Source organism: Ranitomeya imitator, chromosome 10 (genome assembly GCF_032444005.1).
Source record: "Ranitomeya imitator isolate aRanImi1 chromosome 10, aRanImi1.pri, whole genome shotgun sequence".
Lineage (NCBI taxonomy): Eukaryota > Metazoa > Chordata > Amphibia > Anura > Dendrobatidae > Ranitomeya > Ranitomeya imitator.
This window is the reverse complement of record NC_091291.1, coordinates 29926590-29944303: the sequence shown is the minus strand read 5'-3', so window position 1 is coordinate 29944303 and position 17714 is coordinate 29926590. Positions and strand designations below refer to the sequence as shown.

The 17714-nt window shown below is 43.1% G+C and overlaps 1 protein-coding gene across 2 annotated transcripts in view; it reads right to left on the bottom strand.

Annotated features, from left to right (window-relative positions):
* Positions 1 to 913: 913 nt before the first annotated feature.
* PRRG2 (proline rich and Gla domain 2) overlaps positions 914 to 17714 on the bottom strand; it is a 35444-nt gene continuing 18643 nt past the window's right edge. Inside the window, exons 1-7 of one of the 2 annotated variants that reach the window (XM_069742484.1) lie at positions 16534 to 16649; positions 15936 to 16050; positions 12728 to 12891; positions 9341 to 9389; positions 8750 to 8882; positions 7173 to 7328; positions 914 to 3135 (exon numbers count right to left, since the gene is read on the bottom strand). In XM_069742484.1, coding sequence (XP_069598585.1) covers positions 3105 to 3135; positions 7173 to 7328; positions 8750 to 8882; positions 9341 to 9389; positions 12728 to 12891; positions 15936 to 16041 — 639 coding nt within the window. In that variant the 5' untranslated portion in view covers positions 16042 to 16050; positions 16534 to 16649 and the 3' untranslated portion in view covers positions 914 to 3104. Of the gene's footprint in view, positions 3136 to 7172; positions 7329 to 8749; positions 8883 to 9340; positions 9390 to 12727; positions 12892 to 15935; positions 16051 to 16533; positions 16650 to 17714 lie in introns of those variants that run through there. The other variant, XM_069742483.1, reaches the window with a different exon arrangement.

Here is a 17714-nt window from a genome sequence, read left to right as displayed (position 1 = left end):
GATGGTGGTATACTCAAGCTCAGTGAAGGCTGTAGTTGGGTCCTGTAGAGAAGGTTAGGAGGAGCCCGATATGGCCAGGTACTAGTGCCATGAGCTAGAATAGGCGAGAGGGGTGGTAAAATGACAGGTTGGAAGCTACCTAAAGTTTTACGCCTCAAAAGAAAAAAAAAATAGGTGTGCGAAACGTATTGTTGCTTGTATGTATAGCAAATATCTGGATATCTGGTGCCATCGAAAATGACTTATCTGGACTTGTATTGAGGTAGAATGAATGCCACTCAGGATCTAACAACCCTCACCGGCATTTAATTCTCAAGGTGCGTCGAATTCAGACGTCTCACGGATGTTTGGACTGTGATCTTAAAAGAGGTTATTCAGTGCCACCCACTTGTTCTTTAGGGTCATGCCACTCACTTTCGATGCGCAAGACACATGCACGATACCCGTCAATGATAGTGCACACATCACGGCAGGTGTATGGGGTCATTGGCACTGTTCGCTTCCGATGGGAAGGTAGGCTGCGTGGATAGTTGCATGAACCCACAATCCGGAGTGTTATATATTTTTTTTTTTTTTTTGTTCCACAACCATAGACCTCTCTGGGATTTATTTTTCCTTGTATTTTTATCTAAAAAGCATTTTTCCAACTGGGAATCATTACAAATTGTATACTGTTTAGCTTCTACAGCCTCTATATATCACTGTACATAGAAGGCTGCAGAATGAGTTAACTGTGAAACCCATCAGTGAGCTTGACTGACTGCCATAACTGTAACCGTCATCGCTCCTCTCTTAGGACGTTCTTCTAAGCAGATTGTTGGACAAAGCACTTTTCATTTCAATAGTGTGGTGGTCCATAGCAACCAAAAGCGTCCATAGTAACCAATTTCTTCAAGAAAAAGTGCACTCGGCGTAACCTTCGTAACAAATTAGCTTTATTTAAAAATAAAAATTTAATTAAGGCAACTTTTCAGTGAAATGTGTTTGTAATACAAGATGAAACAATTAAAACTGTTCAAGCTCTGGTTCCCCCGGGGACGACTTTGTGACCTATGGAAAGGAAAAACTTCAGGCAGAATCAGAGACCCAATATGGCCACTGCTAAAAGAAAATAAGTCAGTGTGACATGGTGGAACTTGTGACACAATATGACATAGGCCTTAAAACTACGGCCTCCCTACCCCACCCCATGAGGAAATCCTGTTCACACCATTTACAGAAAGACCTGCGCAACAAAACCATCCTGACAGCTCTGTGGTGGCAGCCATTTTGTGTCACAGTGGTTTACGACTCCATACAGGAGGCAAAAATATTGTGTCACAATAGTTTTTACTCAATACAGCTCTGTGGAGGCATCCATTTTGTGAAAATGGTTTATGACTGAGTACAGCTCTATGAAGGCAGCCATTTTGTGTCACAGTGGTTTATAACAATACAAGGGGCAAAAATGTGTCACACTGGTTTGGACTGAATACAGCTCTATGGACGCAGCCATTTTGTGACAATGGTTTATGACAGTATAATTCTGTAAAGGCAGCCATTTTGTAACAATGGTTTGGACTCAATACATCTCTATGGAGGCAGCCATTTTGTGACAATGGTTTAGGACAGTATAATTCTGTAAAGGCAGCCATTTTGTAACAATGGTTTGGACTCAATACATCTCTATGGAGGCAGCCATTTTGTGACAATGGTTTAGGACAGTATAATTCTGTAAAGGCAGCCATTTTGTGACACGGTTTGTGAATTGGCACAGTTCTATGGAGGCAGCCATTTTGTGACACTATATTCTATGGCTTATAGGGGTACTCCCGTATACAAAAATTAATATCCACTATATAGGAAAAAATGTTCAGATTGAGGTGGGTCCCACCCCTGGGAAGAGTAATTTAATCACCAGAATGGGGCACATATGTCCCCTTTTCTTCTCTAGTTGCAAGACCACAGCCAAAAAGAGTAGAAAGGAGTGGCCGGTTGGGTAGTCTCCATCATCTTTCATTGAAGTCGATGTCTCATCGTTGAGCTCGGCTTTTATCAACAGACCCATAGTGTATAAATGGAGCCGCAGGGCACACTCCGCTCCTTCCAGCGGCGGTCTTAGAGCTAAGGATGAACCAGGGAGGAATCTTATTGTGACGGAAGCCATTTTGTACCCGATGTGTCCTATGACTATGGTTTGATTCAACAAAATGGCTGCCCTCTTGGAACACTTTAACCCATGTTAATATTTCTTATATAAACAGAGCAACTGATTCAGAGATTTTCATGAAAAATAAAAAAAAATTGCACATCAGAAAACCCAGCAAAATATTTGCTGAACGCCCCTTAAAAGGCCCAAAAGAGCGGTCCATCAGTGTACCTATACCGCCGCTCACTTGTCTATTCACAGCACGGATTTTTTTTAATTTTTTTTACAAGTATCTTTAAAAGTCTTAAACCCTTCTTCATGGTGACATGGCCGGCATAACGCTACCTTGAGTGTAAACTGTAGGGTCACCCCACGGAGAAGAGCGAACCGGTGGCCTCCGGACTCGGAGAATGATTTGTGAAGAAGTCACGTTGTCACAGATATCATGGAATTTCCCGCCCTGTTGGACATTATTGTCTAGTTGAAGAAATTTACATTTAAAATATTCAGCCCCGAAAAAAATCTGTTTCGGATTCCAGCTGGAACATTGGAGATTTTTTTTACTTTTTTTTTTGGGCTTTAGTGAAAAGTCGAATATCCCTGAAATTAAATTTTTCACGTTACACAGAATATTCCGAGCCAAAAAGAAAGAGTGAGAGAGTTGTACAAGTTCTCATCATCTCCCATAAAGTAGTTTTGTGCCCGCGCGATGGATAACAAGCTCATACTTAATTACGACTTCCATATCCCGGGCTCTGGACAAAGACGCCTCTTCCAGTAGAGCGTAAACGTTAGTAAAAATCCGCCATGCCGGTTCAGTGGTCTTCTCTTTGGTAAACGGATATATTTCAGTAGTAATTGTTTAAAAAAATCCAAGGACAATGTATTTTGCTCCAAAGAAAAATATTCATCCTCTTGCACACCGTTCATATAGAAAAAAAAAAAAATGCACACACACCACGAGGAGTCGGCAACTTCAACTGGGCTGATTTGATCTGGCAGAACCTCTGTGTAAAAAAAAAAAAAAAAAGTCAAAATTAGTTTGTTAGGAAATATTAAGCTAGATTTTCATCATAAATTCGCGTATTTTTTGCAAATTGGATTTCATTTAAAAAAAAAAAAAAAAAAAAAGAGTTTCTATATTTTTTTTCCCACCAATATTGAAAAAAATATTAACCCCTTTCTGCCATCAGATGGAATAGTACGTCCGATGTCAGTACACCCGCTTTGATGTGGGCTCCGGCGGTGAGCCCGCATCAAAGCTGGGACATGTCAGCTGTTTTGAACAGCTGTCATGTGCCCGCAATAAGCGTGGGCGGAATCATGATCCGCCCGCACCTATTTAGTTAAATGCTCTGACAGCGGCATTTAACAAGCGCTTCTGGCCATCTGGCCGGAAATGCGTGCACTGCTGACCCCCGTCACGTGATCGGGGGTCAGCGGTGCGTCGGCATAACCAGAGGTCTCCCGCAGACCTCTATGGTTGTTGATGCCGTATTGCTGTGAGTGGTACCCTGTGGTCGGCGATTATAGCAATGCTGTAATTCAGCTACATAGGAGCGATCTGAGCATCGCTCCTATGTAGCAGAGCCGATCAGGCTATGCCAGCTTCTAGCCTCCCATGGAGACTATTGAAGCATGGCAAAAGTACAAAAAAAATGTTTTTAAAACTATGAAAAGAAATCTACTATATAATTGTCTAAAGGTCACTTCCGTCTGTCTTTCTGTCACGGATATTCATTGGTCGCGGCCTCTGTCTGTCATGGAAATCCAAGTCGCTGATTAGTCGTGGCTGTGATGCCTATGCGGCATCAATAGTAAAAAAAAATGTAATGTTAAAAATAATAAAACAAAAAACCTGCTATACTCACCCTCCGTTGTCCGCAGAGCCAGCCGCCATCTTCCGTTCCCAGCGATGCATTGCAAAATTACCCAGAAGACTTAGCGGTCTCGCGAGACCGCTAAGTCATCTGGGTAATTTCGCAATGCATCCTGGGAACGGAAGATGGCGGCAGCCGTGCGCCTATCGCCGGAGCTTCAGTGGATCCTAGGGGGTGAGTATATAACTATTTTTTATTTTAATTATTTTTTTAACAGGGATATGGTGCCCACACTGCTGTATACTACGTGGGCTGTGTTAGATACCGTGTGGCTGCTATATACTACATAGGCAGTGTTATATACTATGTGGGCTGTGCGATTTACTCCGTGGGCTGTGCTATATACTCCGTGGGCAGTGTTATATACTACATGGCTGCTATATACTGCGTGGGCAGTGTTATATACTACGCGGCTGCTATATACTGCGCGGGCAGTGTTATATACTACGCGGCTGCTATATACTTGGTGGGCTGTGTTATATACTGCGTGGGCTGTGTTATATACTGTTTGGGCTGTGTGATATACTGCGTGACCACTGTTATATATTGCGTAGCCTGTATTAACGCATCGGGTATTCTACAATATGTATGTATATAGCAGCCATAGTATATAGCACAGGCCACGTAGTATTTCTCTGCTATATACTACATGGCTCCTATATACTACGTGGCCTGTGCTATATACTATGTGGCTGCTATATACATACATATTCTAGAATACCCGATGCGTTAGAATTGGGCCACCAACTAGTCTACTATATAATTGTCTAAGGGTCCCTTCCGTCTGTCCTTCTGACTGTCTTTTTCTGTCACGGATATTCATTTGTCGCGGACTGTGTCTGTCATGGAATCCAAGTCGCTGATTTTGCCACAATCAGCGACGGGCACAGTCCGGCGGCAATATGGCCGCTCTTTCCTCCCCGCAGTCAGTGCCCGCTCCATACTCCCCTCCAGTCAGCCCTCACACAGGGTTAATGCCAGCATTACCAGACCGCGGTGTAACGCACTCCGGTTACGCAGCTATTAACCCTGTGTGAGCAACTTTTTCCTATTGATGCTGCATATACAGCATCAATAGTAAAACGATCTAATGTTAAAAATAATAATAATTAAAAAAAAAAAAGTTATTCTCACCGCCGACGTGCGTCCTGTCCTCGGCAGTGCAAGCGGCAGGTTTCGGTTCCAAAGATGCTATGCGAGAAGAACCTTCCATGACGTCACAAGTCATGTGACCAACCCTGGGACCGGAAGCTGCTGCATGCACCGCACACAGGCGACAGGACTACAAGGTGCCTTCGGAGGGTGAGTATATGTTTATTTTTTAACCTGTTACATACGTGGCTTGGTAATATACTACGTGGCTCTGTGCTGTATACTACGTCGCTGTGCAATATACTACGTGACTGGGCAATATAGTATGTCACTGGGCAATATACTACGTGGCTGGACAATATACTACGTGGCTGGGCAATATACTACGTGGCTGGGCAATACACTACGTGGCTGGGCAATATACTACGTGGCTGGACAATAAACTACGTGGCTGGGCAATATACTACGTGGCTGGGCAATATACTACGTGGCTGGGCAATATACTATGCATATTCTAGAATACCCGATGCGTTAGAATCGGGCCACCATCTAGTAAAACATAACAGTTCAAATCACCCCCCTTTAGCCTCATTAAAAATAAAAATTTTTAAAAAAACTCAAACCTACACATATTTGGTATCGCCACGTTCAGAATCGCCCGATCTACCAATAAGAAAAAAAAAATTAACCTGATCGCTAAACAGCGTAGCGAGAGAAAAAATTCAAAACGCAAGAATTACTTTTTTTGGTTACTGCAACACTGCATTAAAATGCAATAACAGATGATCAAAAGATCATATCTGCAACAAAATGGTATCACTAAAAACGTCAGCTCAGCATGCAAAACAATAAACCCTCACCCGACCGGAGATCCCGAAAAATGGAGACGCTACGGGTATTGGAAAATTGCATTTTTGGGGGGGGAAAAGTTCGGAATTTTTTCTCACCACTTAGATAAAAGTGAACCTAGTCATGTTTGGTTTCTATGAACTCGTAATGACCTGGAGAATCATAATGGCCGGTTATTTTAGCATTTAGTGAACCACCTAGCAAAAAAAGCCAAACAAAAAACAAGTGTGGGAGTGCACTTTTTTGCAATTTCACCGCACTTGGAATTTTTTTTCCCGTTATCTAGTACACGACATGGTAAAACCAATGACGTTGTTCAAAAGTACAACCCGTCCCGCAAAAAATAAGCCCTCACATGGCCATATTGATGGAAAAATTAAAAAAAAAAAAAAAAAAGTTATGACTCTGGGAAGGAGGGGAGCGAAAAACGAACACGGAAAACAGAAAAAAGCTCCGTCATTAAGGGGTTTAACAAGTTAACTGAAAATACTCAATAAGTGAGCTCATTCTGGAGGGAGAGCTTTTTTCTTTTCAGGCGATTTATGACCACATAAAAAGGTCAGCTCAACTTTGATGTGGTCATAAACTATCACAGAAGGGCTCTGAAAAAGACAGATAAAAGTGAAAAAAAAAGCTCTACATAAAGAGCTCACTGATGGGTTCTTGGAGAACTCATTCTACCCGGAGTGTGCAACACATAGGATTTAAAAAGGTAAGCGCGTAAAACATTTTTAATAAAACCCAAGCCCTGTTTACCAGGGAGCAGCGCTGTCGACATGATGTCAGCGCTGTAGACAATAACAGACACCGTGTGCAGCGTCAGAGTTGACAAAATATTTGCACTGTTATGCCCCATCATTTGGCGTGTTGGGGGATTCCCTTGATGCAGATTGATGGTGTTCACTTCCCAGAGTGAGCGCTTTCTACAGTAACCCAGCACGTGAGTGTGCACACCGACACTGCCCGAGTCTCGTCACGTTCTTCCTCGTTCCTCGCTGCTGACGCCACTTGCTACAGTTATACACTTGGAAGAGAGGAACTAAGGAGGAGAACGGTCCCGGGGCTCATGCAGTGTCAGTGTGCATTTGTGTTGGATGTCTGCTCTCAAAAGCTTAACAAATCTGCGGAAAGAAAATATATATAAAAAAAAAAAAAACTTCCAATAGTTTGTAAAGTCTGCTAATACAACTCACACTTGTAGGTTTGCTCTATGGATATAATACCTTTGATATGGCGGAGGGGGTGCGTCATACGTCCCCGACGCCTCCAGTGCTTCTTCATAGGATGGCAGTCCTGGGGCTGTAGGTTCAGGTAATGGCGGCGTAGTGAGCGGGAGAGCTTCAGGGAGAGGGGTGTTACTAGTGAGGTGTACGGGGGGCCTGAGAACAAAATGTACAACCAAAATACATGATGAATAAAAGAGGTTCATAAAATACATTTTTTTTTCCTATTTATACAAATTAATTTATTATTTTTTATTCTTCCGACTTTACTATAAAACAGAATTTTTTACATTTTTGAACTGTCGGATGATTCAAAAAAAAATAAAAAAAAATATAAATATAAATATATATATATATAATTTTTTTTTTTTCATTTTATTTCAACTTTTTTTCTTAATTTTTCCATTATTTTTTTTAATGCAGTGGTCCGATGTATATATTTAAAAAAAAAACGAGGATGTCTTCGGAAGCTCCGCCAATGGCTCATCTTCATGGGGGTACAAAGATGGCGGAGACGGAGGTTTTCAGTAGCTTGCTCTGGTGCCGATTATCTGGTGACCTGGACTCCTAAGCGTCCTCTATGAGCATGCACCCGACCCACAGGGTTAATGGGGTCAAGCTGAACTACCCTTCATAAAGAATGACTGGGAGCCTCATTGTACAGGGGAAAAAAAAAAAAAAAAAAAACAACAACGCTATGACCCCTTAATTCCCAGAATTAACTACATAGGGACCACCCATAGACTTTAAACATCTTGGCGGTGACCATTTATAATATCATTGGATAGCATAGCCTCTGCACAAGGTGGGAGGTGCTGTCAGACACGGCCAGACTCCTCGTAGAGAAGGCACAGGTGGTTTATTACCATCTCTGCCTTCCTGGTCGCTAGGGGAAAAAAAAAAAATATATATATATACAAAAATTGGGTCCCGGCCTAAAGTATACTCCCCAAAAGGCAAAAAATCCTCTTAATATCCAAAAAGGGAAAAATAAAGTTTTCCTAATCTGCAGTCTATAGTAATAAGAAGAGTATTTGCCCCGATAAGTAAAACTTTCCTGCTTCGCATAGACGCAGAGCTTACACGTGTCTATACAGCAAATCTATTCCTATACAACACAGCGGCGAACAGACGTAGATTTGCGCTACAATTTACGCCAGTTTGATCTCTTGAGACGCACCGTCCAAGCTTCTAGTCACTTTTAAATTAAAGCGAAAAATGGCAGAAAAAAAAATAAATAAAAAAAGTATGCTAAAATACGAAGTCCAAAAATTATCCGTAAAAAAAAAAAAAAGTGGATATTAATAAGGGGGTGGCCAGTAGTGAACAAACCACTTCAGCTACAAGTGGTAAAAAGGATGGAAAAAATAAATAAAATAAAACCATTTTCCCCATCATGCCGGTCTCTGTTTCCGTCATGTGACCGCAGCAGCCAATCATTTGCCTTAGACCGTAAGCAGAGACTGTTTGGGACCACCAGAAAAGGAGGCTCTGGGGTATATAACAGGTATGGAACAGTTTTTTGTTTTTTTTATACCATTTGCTATGCAGACGAGCTCCCTATAGCGTACACCTACCTCCCGTGTCTCGTCCGCTCCTTGGCTTTGTATCGCACACAGTACATAATGAGAACGCCCATCATTACAAGCAATACGAGCCCTCCGACCAGTCCTGCAACCAGCCCGGCAATATCCACACTAGGGGAGTTGCCTGCAAGTGTAAAAAAAAAAATAAAAAGTGGCAGAAATTAGGCCATGCAAATCATCCAACGCCCACATCCTATACGAGGAAAGCAAAAACAAAAAAAAAACATTTATAAAACCCCGACCAGTAGCAACATATAGAACAGCTGTAACCACATGTTAGATTGGGGCGTACGATCGAGAAACCACGGAGAGGCGCGCGCAACACATAAAGTGCTACAGATACAAAAGGTGGTAACCATCGCTGCAAAATATTGGTGCAATCTAGCTAGGAAATGACTATATGATTTATTGACTTCCCCACTACAAGGTGCGGGCAGGACGGGCACTTTTATCCCTGTTGGTGCCCATATGCTCCATTCATTCCCCATATAGTATGAATGGCGCGGCGATCAGGGACCCTAGCAGTCGGACCCCCCTATTTCACAGGTAAAGGGTTTATTGGTAAAACTCAGGACAACTTACCTGTGTTCCCTCCCTGACCATTGTGGGCATAGGTTTTCCAAAAATCTTTCTGAAAAAAAAAAAGATAAATAAATTAAAATACCCATCAGGACTATAATAAGTAAAACTTTATATATATATATATATATATATATATATATATATATATATATATATATATATATATATATATATATATATATATATATATATATATATATATATATATATATATATATATATTTTTTAAAATTTTTTTTTTTTAAAGTTAAAACTAAAGAGGTTGTGCAGCAGTAGAAAAGCTCTGTCCACGAAATGGCGTGGGATGCACAATTTTTTTTACTTTATTTATTTTTATTTTTTTAAGGGTTGCACATTATTATAGGCTCTCCCATTCCACCCGCCACCAAGCCCCTACAGTATATGAACAGCTCTGCCTTGCTCCTGTCCATATTCAAGCCATTGACCCAAAATGTTAATTTTATTTTTTACATACCATGCATTCTACTAAACAGTCACCAGAGGGCGCAAACTGTTTTTTTTTTTCCTCCCCTTTTTAATATTCTTGCTATTGGAAAGGTCACCAAAAAAATTCTATTTTATTTTTCTTTACAAATGGACCAGGAAATATACCGTACTTTTTTTGTATTATTTATTTATTTTATTTTTTTAAAGCTTTTCATTTGCTTTGTACAATGATTGCAAAACATTAATATATGACATTTTTAGCTGTTTTTTTTATTACAATGGTGCAAAGAAAGGCAACTCAGCCTCCACAGTCATGAACAATCTATTAAAAACAAAACAATAACCCATACACTGTCCAAAAATAATTTAAAAAAAGTGTATATTAAAGAATCAATTTTGCACAATAAAAAAAAAAAAAAAAAAAAAAAAATGCAGCTTGGCCTTTAGAAATAACATTTGGCCGTTTCTCCAGCCTTTCCTAGTAGGATGAAAAAAAAAAAAAAAAGCTAGAAATAATGTAATTATTGCATCGTAACCAATAATTAAATACAATTACAGTTTTCTGTTCAATTTCTAATCAGCTTTGACCAGCATTAATGAAATAAATTACATTTTTAATTATTTTATTTTTTTTGCTATTTTTTCCCCTACAAAAAAAATTAAGACTCATAGGAATAAAATAAAACAAAAATTTAAAAAACATTTTTTTCTACACTGCATCATCTGTTGTAATTGCACCCTCTCCCTCCCTATGTGAGTAATGCCTCCCCCCTCTTTGGAGGGTTTCTGGTAGTAATAGCCAACTGGCAGCCTGTCAGCAAATCACTGCCAGCGCTGTTCAATCAGCTCTCGGGTTTCCATGGCAACCGCACTGCCAGACCTGTCAATCACACTCCATACAGATCTCCATCATTAATGGGACTGGATTATGCGACTGCACAGGAGCTCGGCTCTCCGACAAGGCACTTTTCCCCTCGCAATGCAGCATGGAAGCCTTTTCTGTATATATATTATATATTATATATTTTATATATATTTTAGATTATATATTCACATATATAATACAGATCTTCTCCAGATCCTTCAGGTTTTGGGGCTGTCGCTGGGCAACATTGAGCTTCAGCTCCCTCCAAAGATTTTCTTTTGGGTTTAGGTCTGTAGACTGGCGAGACCACTCCAGGATCTTGAACCACTCCTTAGTTGCCCTGGCTGTGTGTTTTGGGTCATTGTCATGTAGGAAGACCCAGCCACGACTCCTGCTCAATGCTCTTACTGAGAGGAGATTGTTGGCCAAAATCTTGTGATACATGACCCCAACCATCCTCCCTTCAATACGGTGCAGTTGCCCTGACCAATTTGCAGAAGTCACCCCCAAAGTATGATGTTTCCCCCACCATGCTTCACGGTTGGGACGGTGTTCTCGGGGGTTGTACTCTTCTTTCTTCCTACAAAAACAGCGAGTGGATACCAAGAAGTTCTATTTTGGTCTCATCTGACCGCATGACATGGCCTCATGCCTCCTCCGGATTATCTAGGTCAGAGGTCTCAAACTGCATTCCTCGAGGGCCGCAAACAGGTCATGCTTTCAGGATTTCCTTGTATTGCACAGGTGATAGTTTAACCACCTGCACAGAGAATGATTCCAGCACCTGGTGCAATGCGAAGGAAATCTTGAAGACACGCACGGTTTGCGGCCCTCGAGGAATGCAGTTTGAGACCCCTGATCTAGATGGTGACTGACGAGCTTCAAACAGGCCTGGACATGTGCTGGTGTGAGCAGTGGGACCTTGTATGACCTGCCGGATTTTAACCCATGACGGTGGATCGCCCCGTCAGGGCAGCGGGGTACTCGGTACAGGGTCCTTCGGTTCACAGGGGGATGTCACGGTGGCTGACCCGGTCCGTGGCCCTGGGACGTCCGTGTAAAAGGGAAAGGTCTTTAAAGGGGAATGTTCGTGACGCCACTTGTATTCGGTCAGGGTGACCGACGCAGCTTTAAGGGGTCCGCTGCAGTGATGTTATGGCAGCTAGATGGTATACCTTCCCACAGGTGAAGTGTGTCCCCAGTGTGTAGATGGTGAGAGGCGCAGAGAAGAACGAGGACACAAGGTTGCAGTCTCTTTACCTTTACTGAAGGCTTCAGCATCCACAGTCCAGAGCACCAGATCATTTTCTAATAGTTGTGCCAACGGTTAACTTCTCACCAAGCTGCTTGCCTATTATCCTGTAGTCCATCCCAACCTTGTGCAGGTCTGTAAGTTTGTCCCTGGTTTTCTTAGACAACTCTTTGGTCTTGACCATGGTGGAGAGGTTGGAGTGTGATTGGCTGAGTGTGTGGACAGGTGTCTTTTATACAGGTAACAAGTTCAAACAGGTGCATCGTGGCCGATGGAGGGATGGGATTCGGCTAGACCTCATCATCACTGGTCAAACCCTTTAGTACAGAAGCAGACATATTCTTCTAATTCTTACCCATAATGGCAAGTGACGTTTCAACCATAGGCCTCGTTCAGACGTCCGTGTTCTGTGGTTTTCACAGGTGGAACATTTACCCATTATCGTCTATGAGGCTGTTCACACATCCCTGTGTTTGGCGGACTGTGTGCTCCGCGATAAATCATGGAGACATGTCCATCTTTGACCAGAATTACCCATACATGTCTATGGGTCTGTGACAAGGACTGAGAGCGGGGATGGCATCAATGTGCTGTCCCTGATTAACACCTCAATGTATAGGAGAATCTTGTGAGGTCTTTAATTTTCTCATCAGTGAAGATCCCTAATGCTAATGACCAACACTGACCCAACGGTGATCAACAACTGTCCGTGTTTCTACAAGCGATAAAAATCATCTAAATGAGGACTTAATAGTCATCAACATGGAGAATATCAGGACAACCTTTCTTGTTCTTCATCTGATAAAAGACAAAGAACACTCACAGTTTTCTGGTCATCCTCGAAGCATTCTCGCGCCTCCTCGTAGTTGCACACCTCCTCGTTACATTCCCGCTCCAGGTTACCCGGAGTGAACAACTCAAAATCCCAACTGTTGTAAAGTAACTTGCGGGTAAAGAAGGAATTGGCATCTTCATCCTCCAAGAAGACTAATAAAAAAAAAAAAAAAAAAAAAAAAAATGAAAAAAAAATATATATATATGGATGAAAGAATTAGTTTTACAAGTAATTTTTGGGCGGGTTAGGTTCTAAAGAACATCTCCGAGCCCTAGACCTTTTTTATGACCTATCCACGGGAAAGGTGAGAAATGTATATCACTAGGGAGATCTGACCCCAAGGATCAGCCACCGATCTATAAGAAAAAAAAAAACATTAATTTTCACCGGAACATAGAAAAAAAAAAAAAACGGAGTGGTGGTCGAGCATGCTGCGTTCAAAAAACAGGTCGGTGGTGATCACAATCGTCGGACCCTCTGTGATCATATATTTAATCACCATTACACCAGTCCGAATAGGTGATAAATGTATCATGAATTGGGGGAGTGGTGTATGGAATAGGTGCAAAAGCGAAGCCCACTCCATATTATTGGCTTTATACTATAGCGAGCGCCTGACATCTGCATTTAAAATGACGAGATCCTGCCGGGGCCCATCGCTGCACGCCGCCATGTGATCGTACGGCGCAGATGGGTTGCCATTGCATCCGTAAGCCTTCTTAAAAAGGGCTCCTAGCACACATACCTGGGCTGCTTCTGTGAAGCCACAGGCATGAATTTTACTATATACCACAATAAACAGCAGTATATAAAGAAATCAAAAGACTGCGGGTTCCTGTCCTCTAGGAAGATTACAAAATAATGTGTAAAATGTAAAAAATATCTATAATATAAGGCTGGGAGCGTCACTCTGTCCGAAGCCTTTATAGACTGCGCAAGCGCCGGCGCAGTCTGGACCCCACAGAGTGACGCAGCCCAGGAGATCGCGGTATGCGTAAGCACTGAACGCACACCGCGATCTCCAACAGAGAAGCAGGGACGTGGCAGGAGGGTAAGTATAAGCTATATTCACCTGTCTGTCCCGTTCCAGCGCAGCGCGCCGCTCTCTTCTGGGTCCTCTGCCTGTGACGTTCACAGTTCAGAGGGCGCGATGACACACTTAATGCGCGCCGCCCTCTGACTTAACAGTCACAGCCAGAGGACCCGGAACACGGAGCGGACGCAGCGCTGGAATGGGACATGTAAATATAGCAAGTGTCGGGGGCCTGAGCTACCGGCGATATCGGCACCTGACCCCCACAGCGCGCCGGTGTCCCCGCCTGCTCAGGCCCCCCAGCACTCGGCGCTCAGGGACGATAGGTGAGTATGGTATTTTTTTTTTTAATATATTGCAGCAGTATACGGGGCATATAATACAATGGAGCATCTTATAGGGGGCATAAACCTTTACGGAGCAGCATACTGGGCATATACTATGGAGCATCTTATGGGGCCATCAACCTTTATGGAGCAGCATACGGGGCATATAGTATGGAGCATCTTATGGGGACCATCAACCATAATGCAGCAGCATATGAGGCATGTACTATGGAGCATCTTATGGGGGCCATAAACCATAATGGAGCAGCATATGAGGCATGTACTATGGAGCATCTTATTGGGCCATAAACCTTTATGGAGCAGCGTATGGGGCATATGGATGGGAGCAGCAAATTACAGAACGGTGGCGCAGGATGGGAGCAGCACATGAAAGGATGGGGGCGCAGGATGGGAGCAGCACATGACAGAATAGGGCAGCACATGACAGAACGGGGGCGCAGGATGGGAGAAGCACATGACAGAATAGGGCAGCACATGACAGAACGGGGGCGCAGGATGGGAGAAGCACATGACAGAATAGGGCAGCACATGACAGAACGGGGGTGCAGGATGGAAGCAGCACATGACAGGATGGGGGCGCAGGATGGGAGCAGCACATGACAATAGGGCAGCACATGACAGAACGGGGGCGCAGGATGGGAGAAGCACATGACACAATAGGGCAGCACATGACAGAACGGGGGCGCAGGATGGGAGAAGCACAAGACAGAATAGGGCAGCACATGACAGAACGGGGGCGCAGGATGGGAGAAGCACATGACAGAATAGGGCAGCACATGACAGAACGGGGGCGCAGGATGGGAGAAGCACATGACAGAATAGGGTAGCACATGACAGAACGGGGGTGCAGGATGGAAGCAGCACATGACAGGATGGGGGCGCAGGATGGGTGCAGCACATGTCAGAATGGGGGCGCAGGATGGAGCAGCACATGACGGGATGGGGAACATATACCAATATAAATGCTCGCCACCTGGGTGTAGAACGGGTTCAATAGTATAATTATATACTATTGAACCCGTTCTACGTCCAGGAGGCGAGCATTTATATTGGTATATGGTCTCCATCCTGGTATGTGTTGCTCCATCCTGCGCCCCCATCCCATCATGTGCTGCTCCATCCTGCGCCCTCATTCTGACATGTGCTGCTCCCATCCATATGCCCCATACGCTGCTCCATAAAGGTTGATGGCCCCATAAGATGCTCCATAGTATATGCCCCGGATGCTGCTGCGATATATTAAAAAAAAACAAAAAAAAAACACCATACTCACCTATCGTCGCTGGGCGCCGAGTGCTGGGGGCCTGAGCAGGCGGGGACACCAGCGCGCTGTGGGGGTCAGGTGCCGGAGTCGCCACTAGCTCAGGCCTCCGAGCACTTGCTATATTCACCTGGCCCTGATCCAGCGCTGCGTCCGCTCCGTGTTCCGGGTCCTCTGGCTGTGACTGTTCAGTCAGAGGGTGGCGCGCATTAAGCATGTCATCGCGCCCTCTGAACGTCACAGGCAGAGGACCCAGAGGACTGAGCGGCGCGCAGCGCTGGAACGGGACAGACAGGTGAATATAGCTTATACTCACCCTCCTGCCACGTCCCTGTCTCTCCGTTGGAGATCGCGGTGTGCGTTCAGTGTTTACGCATATCGCGATCTCCTGGGAGCGTCACTCTGTGGGGTCCAGACTGCGCTGGCGCTTGCGCAGTCTATAAAGGCTTCGGACAGAGTGACGCTCCCAGCCTTATATTATAGATATATATGTATATAATATATATACACACAAACTAGACAATGATACAATGATGCCATGTAGGGAATACTCACCTCCTGCACTGCCTGACTTCAGCGCAGACAACATCCGGGATTCATCAGTATTCCCAGTGGTGACTACAAATGCCTGGAACAGCAGGAAGCATCCTGCCCACCACATGGTGCCCACCTGGCAGGAGAGAACAGCAACAGTTTCAAAATAGGTCTTCACTATGAAGCAAAAATCATCATACAGGTTTGGCTAGTCAGTTTCAGAATTTTTTTTTTTTTTTGCTAATAAAGCAGACTTAAAAAGCTGACAGTGATTGGAAACTTTTTGGAAAAAGAAAATCAGCATATTTGATAAAAAAAAATAATAATAATTATATAAGAAAGAAAAACAATATATAAAAAAATATAACATGCAAACAGACGGCCAACAAGTCTGCCGTTTGGCCCTAATGGCTGAGAGAAGCTGGCGTGGTCGGATGGTCATTGTTCCCCCATGTCATATATTGGAGGTCCTGACTCTTGACCTACGGAGCTGATCCCCATTTTTCCTGGTTCATTTGATTCAGATAATAACAAATTAGAAATAGACAACTTCAGTACCGTATGCAGAAAAAAAAAAAAAAAAAAAACACAAGACGATGACACGGAGTAAAGCTCTGACCTCCAGCTATATTTATGTGTGTAGTTAAATCCTCTTGTAATTTTTAAGACTATGAACTTTGAGCAGTCCGAAGAAAGGCTCAAGAAACAACAAAAAGTAAAACAAATTCATAAAGATCTCGGGCGAAGAACTGTTTTCTATGTAAAGAAAAAAAAAAAAAAAAAAAGGTCAAGGTTCTGCCTACATGTAACTGGCAGCCGCTCAGGGACACTCCTTTATATTTGTATTAGTCATGGAAGGGTTGTCCCTTTAACTCTTTGGCTACAAGTTGAATTATTTCTGCCCAAATAAGTGATGTTCCATTTCACTTTGCCTTTTTCCTACTTAGATCCTATTTTCAATTAATAAATAATATACAGTATATGTTTTTGTAGGATTTTGAATCGATCAAAAAAAAAAAAAAAAAAAAAATTGGTTCACGTCTTCTTAAATGAATTGCTTTATTGATCCGGTAGTATAAAAATGGTTGAATACAACAACAACAAAAAATTTAAAAAGGCAGAAAATAAATATCCTCTGCGCTCCCAGGTAACATGTTTCAGACCTACATGGTCCTTGTGTAGGTCTGAAACATGTTGCCTGGGAGCACGGAAGATTTTTCTCTTCTGCCATCTTTACATTTTTTTGGGTGTTGTATTCAACCATTTTTTGTGACTTTTATTCTACCGGATCAATAAAGCAAAGAAGGGGGAGACGACCCATAGGGTAACGGTGAAGGAGACAGTAGGTTGGGGGTTGCAGCAGCTCCGATGGTGGTGAGGTGGCAGAAGGGTCAATACAGGCCGCGTTTTTCCAAGTTCCAAGTGTGGTGGATATCGGACGTGTTGGGGCACAGAATTCCAGAAGGTTGGGGATAATTAGGAGAAGTCTTGAAGACCATTGGGTGAGGAACATACCAGTGCGGAGAAGAGAAGGAGGTCTTGGTCAGGACCGGAGAGTATGTGAGGGAAGATATCGGGAGATTAGCTCACAGATATATGGAGGAGACAGACCATGGAAGACTTTGTAGGTCAAGGTTAGTAGGTTGAACTGGTTATGTTGGGAAATTGGAAGCCAATGAAGGGATTTGTAGCGAGGCGAGAGGTTGATTAGTCAGGCATCACCATGTGGCTATAGTCTGTACGTATAGAGTCAGCAATCAGGAACAGAGTTACCACCATATAATGTCACAAACGCGCTTC